At 37.8% G+C, this 8,373-nt stretch overlaps 1 protein-coding gene across 1 annotated transcript in view; it reads left to right on the forward strand.

Annotated features, from left to right (window-relative positions):
- FHL5 (four and a half LIM domains 5) overlaps window positions 1–4,955 on the forward strand; it is a 47,094-nt gene extending 42,139 nt beyond the window's left edge. Inside the window, exon 6 of the mRNA XM_008705032.2 lies at window positions 4,454–4,955. Coding sequence (XP_008703254.1) covers window positions 4,454–4,479 — 26 coding nt within the window. The 3' untranslated portion in view covers window positions 4,480–4,955. The remainder of the gene's footprint in view (window positions 1–4,453) is intronic.
- The last annotated feature ends 3,418 nt before the right edge of the window (window positions 4,956–8,373 follow it).

Here is an 8,373-nt window from a genome sequence, read left to right on the forward strand (position 1 = left end):
ACCAAGCCCTTCTAGGTCTGGATAAATATACAATATGTAACACTGTCTCACTTAACCAATTATAGGAAAACATGCAAAGTGTAATGTTTTCTGAGTTAATAATATTTAAGCATTTTGCCTTGTGTATGGAGTGAGTATGCCCAGGACCAAGCCTGCATTCTATCTGTACAATTAAAATTCACAGAATCATTTCTGAGATCGAGATTCTGTTATCCTTTGATACGTATACTTAACTATATATATTTTCACATATAAATAATGCTATATTTAGAATATAGCTTCATTATCAGATATGTTTTGTACCGTGCACAGAGTTAGAGTTCAAACTGTCGTGGTTCTGGGGTGGTGGGAGATCAGGGTATGGAAATGTGAGATTGCCAAATGCAGGGATCTTCCTTACAGCTGATAAACAGTGCCACTGTGGACATAATAAACAGATGCAAAACAACGAAGAACACCTCATTAGACTGCCATACACACGAAGATCCAAGTAGAAATCCTGCACTATATCCTATAATTGATTTGGGGTCAGTTAAGAGAAAAGCTCTCTAGCTGACCTATCCAAAGATGGAATAGACTGCCTCAAGGAGCAGCAGGCACCCAGTGATTCACGGAGAGACATCTGCACAGGCAGGAAAGCAGTTAGAAGCCAATCCTGTATGCTAATAACAGCCAGACAGCTTGGAGGTAGCAGAGAGACTGTGCCAAAGAGCAAGAAGAAATGAGATAGCTGAAGAGAAAAGGTCAGAGGAAGACAGAATATTAACTCTGAGGACAGAAGCTTTATATCTGATACAACAGGCACTAGAAAGTTACTAACGGCTCTTAAATCGAGGAGAAAAGCATTATGCCTGTGTTTGTGGAGCATTATGCTAATGATTCCGTATGGCCTAGAACTGAAGAGGGCAGGATTTCAAAGGCTAAGTCTCTTAATGCAGTAACACATTTGGTGAGTGGCTACAGAAAAGAAAGAAGGAGCAATGTGTAATGCGGGCCAAGAGCTATCGATGAGAATACAAGTCAACAACTCAAAGTATTTTATGTTATCATGTTAGCATTAAATATGACAAAGAAAAATGCAGAAAAGTATTTCTGTTTCCATAATAACAGATACGGTGCCCAAGGCTTCAATTTTCACTTAACAAGATCATAAACACATTATACTGGAACAATCTAGGTTCACTGGTTAAGTGAAGTATGACAAGTTACCACCACGGATTCAAAACTTACACAGTCACTATAACTTTAAAGAAACACTAAGTTATACATCGGGATGAAAGACTGTCCAACCACTGTGAAAATGCATAATGCTGTCACGAATGGTGTTGGTTAAAAATTGTTGCGAAATATAGAACCACAAACAAAAAATCAACCTAAAAACATATGCCTGATGTTAGTAACACCACTTTTGAGTTTAAGAAAGAAGGTGTTTTTTAATCTACTTGTATTGATAATAATTCATATTTGAAATAAGAAAATGATTGTTACAGTATGTTTAGATATATTTAAGTGAGCACATAAATTATTCCGAAATACATTTAGATAGATATTTACTATTGTAATAATATAGTTTTTACTTATTTTACAAATTATCATTTTCAGAAGTTTCTTATGCTGAATAAATGTGCATAGTACAAATTCCTCAAACTGTTGTTAGAGATTTATTTTTTACATTAACTGTGCCAGTATGGAATAGCTTTGTGGTGTTTCTACTTCTATTACATAAGGTAGCATGATGACTTTCACCTTCTTGTCCCATCCATTTTTACAATACCCAAATTAACTATATGTTCAGATACCATTTCAGAGTATTAATATAAAAACAGCGTTAACTGAATTCTGTCTGACCCAAATAGTAATGCCTCTCTTGTTAAACTAAGAGAAACACATCTGTGATCTTTCTTACAGTGATCAAATTTTTAAATATTCTAAACTAGGAGTTATTTTATTTCTAATTATCATTTCTGTGATTCTAAAAATATCCTATCAGAAAAGGCCCATTTTAATTTAATTATCCTGTTTTGACTGAGATAGTCTTTAGCTAATTTCTTATTTCCATATTGGAGGAATTGCTGGAATTCTTAGAGATTTTAAAGTTAATGGGTACACAAAGGATACAAAAATACTGATTCGAAGGGATATAAACATAGGCACCCAATGTTTATAACAGCATTATCTACAATAGCCAAATTATGGAAAGAGCCCAAATGTTCATCAACTAATGAATGCATAAAGAGGTGTGGTATGTATGTAAATATATATGCATATATATGTATATATACATATGCATGCGTAGGTATATATATAATGGAATATTACTTGACCATAAAAAAGAATGAAATCCTGCCATTTGCAAAGACATGGATGGAGCTAGAGAGTATTATGCTAAGTGAAATAAGTCAGTCAGAGAAAGACAAATACTATTTGATTTCACTCATGCATATGGAATTTAAGAAACAAAGCAAATGAACATAGGGGGGGAAAGGCAAACTAAGAAACAGACTCTTAACTATAAAGAACAAATGGAGGATTACTGGAGGAGAGGTAGGCAGGCAGATGGGTTAAACAGGTGATGGGGATTAAGGAGGACATTTGTGATGAGCATTGGGTGTTGTATGTAAGTAATGAATCACTAAATTCTACACATGAAACAAATATTACATTGTTAACTAACTGGAATTTAAATAAAAAATTGGAGAAGAAAAAAATAATAAAGCTCTTGGGTACAGAAAACAGATTGGTGGTTGCCAGAAATGGGGAGTGGAGGAGGGTAAAATTGGTGAATGGGATCAAAAGGTACAAAATTCCAGTTATAAAATAAGTCATGGGGATGTCATGCACAGCATGGTGACTATAGTTAATAATACTGTATTGCATATTTGAATGTTGCTAAGAGTAGATCTTAAGAGTCTCATCACAAGAGGGGCGCCTGGGTAGCGCAGTCGTTAAAGCGTCTGCCTTCGTCTCAGGGCGTGATCCTGGCGATCCGGGATCGAGTCCCACATCAGGCTCCTCCGCTGGGAGCCTGCTTCTTCCTCTCCCACTCCCCCTGCTGTGTTCCCTCTCTCGCTGGCTGTCTCTCTGTCACATAAATAAATAAAATCTTTAAAAAAAAAAAAAAAAGAGTCTCATCACAAGAAAAAAAATTGTAACTAGTATGATAACTTGGTAGGTGATCGTTTTGCAATATATACAAATACTAAATCATTAGATTATATACCTGAAACTAATATAAGGTTATATGCCAATTATATCTCAAAAAAAAATTACGGTGGCTTTAAACTCTTATTTTATCCAAAGAGAACTTTGTGTCTGTAACACAAGCCTTTAAGAAACTAGCTAATTCACACTAAAAGCATTAGTTAGGTTCTTTTCAGAATTATGTTATAGATTATGAGTTCATTTAATGTCCAGATGTGTCCCACAAAGAAACATTGGGAAAAAACATCTCTTACCAAATATTTCTAGTTCATTTTTGAAAATTACATGGCTTTGAAATATAATGAAATTTGAACGGGTAACTCAAAAAACTTTATGCCTTGGAATAGTGTTTCTTCAACAAGAGTCAGGATGTCACTAGAAATTTTATCCTGAACCTCTCCTCCAAGAAGTGTCAGACCTTTAGATCTCTATTATTCAACCAGAAACATTTTAAGAGTTAGCTCGGGGTAACTGTAAAGGTCTTATAAAGAGGACCCTTTTTTAGGGACAGGTGAAAAAGATAGATTTGACCTTACAACTTTTCAGAAATTACTGTATCTGTATTTCTTATGCCAACATCACAAAGGGACACCAAGGAGCAAGGATACCAAGAGTCTTCACTTAATCCTCCCAGAGAAATTAGAGATAAGTCCATCCACTAAGACATCCGTATGGCTTCCAAGATGGTACTAAATATGCACCATCCAGAGAAAATTAGAGACGTTCTTCTTCAGAATTCTGACCTTTCTGAATTTTCCTGAATGACCAGCTTTAGAACCAGTTACCTCATTGAATGTGAAGGTGGGAAAGAGATTTCACAAACTGGGAACCAGAAAGGAGGAAAACAAACAATATTCATGCTCAAATTTGAGTCTCTATAAAAGAAATAACAGGATTTATGGGTATCCGGAATGACTGGTTTGTATATCTCTGTGGTTGAAAAGGAAACAGCTCACTGTGATAGAATTATGATCCATGTCACAGAGGAGCAGAGAGTATTTGGGTCAAATATTTTCCCACGAATGGTCATAAATTTATGGAGTGGATGTCCATAAAGGGTTCTCTGAACAAGAAACAGTAATGAGCTCAACAGACATCCATTCAATGACTCAAACAGTGACATTAAATGCTATTCTCATCACACGCAAAAACAAAAATCAAGTTTGATATTTATGGAAGCCCATACACTGAATTCCAAAGGCTTATTCTTTCTTTATACAAATGACAGCCTATCCCTGGTTTGTCTCTACAGCATCACGTATGAAGCTGTTTATCTGAGAACCCCAATCCAAGCCCTCAAACAGGAAATGAATGAGGAAGTATGGATAAAGGACAAATGGAGAAAAAAGAATGGTGATAAAAATTGACATTCCTGAAAAAACAGAAAATTAAATAGAATTTTTAAACTTTTCCCCTGTATTATCAAAAATTTCCGAAACTACAAGTCATTCGCAGGAAACAAACTAAATGGACTAAAAAATTGCCATAAAATTTTGTACTTGAGAATTACAATATGGTATCCGTCTCCTCCCAGCAAGGGAAAGTGCTCTCTCAGATGCCACCAAAGATTACATAGTTGCCAAAGTCAACAATCAGTTGTTCTTCAGCGTTCTCTGCTGTTGGAGGTATTTTCTATTGTTGGCTTCTCCTTGTTTTTTCAAAATCTGATTGTAATAATCACTTCACTGTGTATATGTGTGACAAATGATCATGGTGTACACCGTAAATATATACAATTTTTATTTTAAAAATAAAATAATTTCAAAAAAAAAAAACAAACCACAAATGCTCAGAGGCAGTCCCATCAGTAGATGTTGACAACAGTCTTGGAAACAGATCCTCTAACATGGTAATGATATTAAATATTTTCCTTACATTTATGAGATATTTTTTATGTTCAGTACATTTGTCGTATTACTTTCATACATTGCTGGGGGGAGAAAAACACTTCTGGAGCACAATTTGGCAATGCATATTAAAAGAGCCTTTAAATTTTTTTCATAAGCTTTGACCAAAATATTCCAATACCTAAGAACTTACACTGGGGAAATCACTGAAGAGCCACACAAATATTTTTTTTTTAAAGATTTTATTTATTTATTTGACAGAGATAGAGACAGCCAGCGAGAGAGGGAACACAAGCAGGGGGAGTGGGAGAGGAAGAAGCAGGCTCATAGCAGAGGAGCCCGATGTGGGGCTCGATCCTGTAATGCCGGGATCACGCCCTGAGCCGAAGGCAGACGCTCAACCCCTGTGCCACCCAGGCGCCCCCACACAAATATTTTTACGCTAGAATGTTTATTGCAGTGTTAGTAAAACCGACAAGAAACCAACCTAAAGGTCCAAATAAAAGGGAATATATATGTATATATATGCATATATGTATATATATGTGTATATTTATGTGTAACTATATATATTGTAATTATACATATAATTATATGTATATACTTACATACACACACACACACATAAATAAAAATTCTGAAAATCAGAAACTGTGATTTCAGGTGTCTGCTTGGAATTTTTCAAGTTGATGTCACTGTTTCCTCCGTCTAGAGACTACTGATCTCTAGAGTGTGCCTCTCGGCCAGCACTCACGTGGTTGTCCTGAGACACTTACTTCTCAGGTGTTCTGCAGAAGAACGGGCTGTTTCTGAGGTTTCCCTCGAGGACGTCGAACGTCGATTTTGCCTACACCGCACGGCTTTATGTGAAGCCAGACCATCCCAGGCCTGCCGACTTGGGAGTCAATCTGTCCAACAAGTTGTGTATCATGTACTCACAGACACTTAGAAATGTAATTGCGCTTACTTTGCTTAAACGGCAAAATGCACTCTCGGTGTCTCTCAAATGTGCAGAGGATTTTACTTTAACCTATTGCTGAGTATGTGTAGCTTTGGGCATCTTCAATTCTCTTATCGCGCGGGAACAGCATGCGTGGGCTGCCCCGGTCCTCCCAGGGTACGGCATTGCTCTCGTTCCTCCTTATTATTCCCCTGTCCTTGACAGTTTCACTTCTCCTGTTTCGGTGTCTTCCTTTCTCTTAACGTGCATTAATTCCCTCCAGACTTAGATTCCGACTGTTCACAGAATTACTTTGGGTGGAATGCCAGAAAATAAACATCTAGGCCCTTTTTGAATCTATATTGCCTGGTCCTGAACCAGTCCGCGCACTTCTGCTCCCTGATGCTTCTATATTAAGCTTTGTGTGTAGCTTCTAAGGATGGGATAAAAGGGTCCTGAGGCCAGCAGATGTTCAGAGATGGGTCCTGAGATTTGGGGAAATAAAACACTCCGGGGATTGAAATTGTAGTTTAATTCTCATTCTTAGGTTTCTCACGAAATCTCTCTTTATCCCTCATCAGAAATATGTTTCCAGATACTGAAATGAGGTCTTTCCCAGTTGGTGAGCGGAATATCAAAATTCACAACGATTTTGATTCCCAAATGCAAAAAAAAAAAAAAATCCTTTGATTTGTGGCTCATTTTCTAACGCGGGATCATTGTTGAAAAATTCTCAGCTAATTATCTTTTTTTGTGTGAATGATAGTAATCTCACGATGAGAGCAAATTCCCCTTCAAATACCTCCGATGCCAAATGCAGGCAGGTGTAGGCGACTCTGCGGTACTTCTTTACTCCCCTCAATACAGACTCCAGGCTGGAGTGCCACCACATCCCCCGTATGGTGCAAGGAGTTGTCTTTGTTTTCCACAACAGTCTGATAAAACGGTACTTTCAATTATTCCCCTTGTACAGATGAGGACACCGAGGTTTACAGAGATTAAATGACTGCCTTGACTCATTACAACATAGGCGGGCCTGACTCCAGAATCTACGTTGTCAGCTATGCAAATGATACCCTGGATACACTATGCCTCCTCTCTCTGCAGAGAACCTGGAATCGGCATTTCACATCATTCTCCACATGCTCCCTCCCTGGGGGTGCCAATCTTCCACCTGTTGATATCTTTCTCTTTTGTCCTTTTCACTTCCATGGTACAAGGCTTCATTACACCTCACCTGGACTCTTTAAATTGCCTCCTAAAAAGAACTATGTTTCCATGGCTCCATGGCCTCATTCTTTTGTCTATCCCTCATACTTCCTCCACCAGATACATATTTCTTAAGTAATGACCAATCACGCTCTGTCTTTCTTGGCAGCCTTGTTGGCTCTCTCTCTGTAAGATTCCTTCAAAATCTAGCCCCCTTCTCTCTCCTGAGGTTTCTCTCCCAGTATTTCTTCCACACTGGAATACACATCCTTGAGGATGGAGTCTTTGTATATTCTTTTCACCAGTATATATGTACCATCTAGAGCAGAGCCTGGCAAAACAGGTGCTCAAATAAGAATGAAGAAATCTTGTGGTTTAGCCAGATCTTATTACTCATTGCTCCTAAATTAAATAAATCCTAGATTTTTTTCCAACTTGATTCCTTTGCTTAAAATAGTCTCCTACCGAGGGAGTCTTCTCTACCTTCTCCACTTATATGATTTAATTTCCATTAAAATTTATCTATTATTCAAGGTATAGCTCATAAGTCAACTTCCCCCACTGGAAACATCCTTTTCCTTCTCCATGCTTTGTTTATAATAAATTGACTCAAGAATGGGGCAATGTCAGGGGCACCTGGGTGGCTCAGTCATTAAGCGTCTGCCTTCGGCTCAGGTCATGATCCCAGAGTTCTGGGATTGAGCCCTGCATCGGGCTCCCTGCTCAGCGGGAGGCCTGCTTCTCCCTCTCCCACTCCCCCTGCTTGTGTTCCCTCTCTCGCTGCCTCTCTCTCTGTCATATAAATAAATAAAAATCTTTAAAAAAAAAAAGAATGGGGAAATGTCTTATTCAGCTTTGTATCCCCCATAATGTTGAATATAAAATAAGCCTAAATAAAGGTTTGTTGATTATTTAAATTGAACTGAGTCTGGGTACAAGCCAATTCTGAACTTCTTCCTCATAATTAGTAAATACTGGTACACATGCAAACAAATAAGAATGGTAAAAATAGTAATGACACAGAACACTAAGTGCTTTGCGTGGATTTAATCCCTCCAGCAGCCCTACGAGGCAGGTACTATCATTTCTGGATGGGGAAACTGGGGAACAAACAGATTAAGTTCTCCAAATTCCCAGAGTTAGCACAAGGAAGATCCCCAACTTTAAATCAGGAGG

The sequence above is a fragment of the Ursus maritimus genome, unplaced genomic scaffold, assembly GCF_017311325.1.
Source record: "Ursus maritimus isolate PB19 unplaced genomic scaffold, ASM1731132v1 scaffold_13, whole genome shotgun sequence".
Lineage (NCBI taxonomy): Eukaryota > Metazoa > Chordata > Mammalia > Carnivora > Ursidae > Ursus > Ursus maritimus.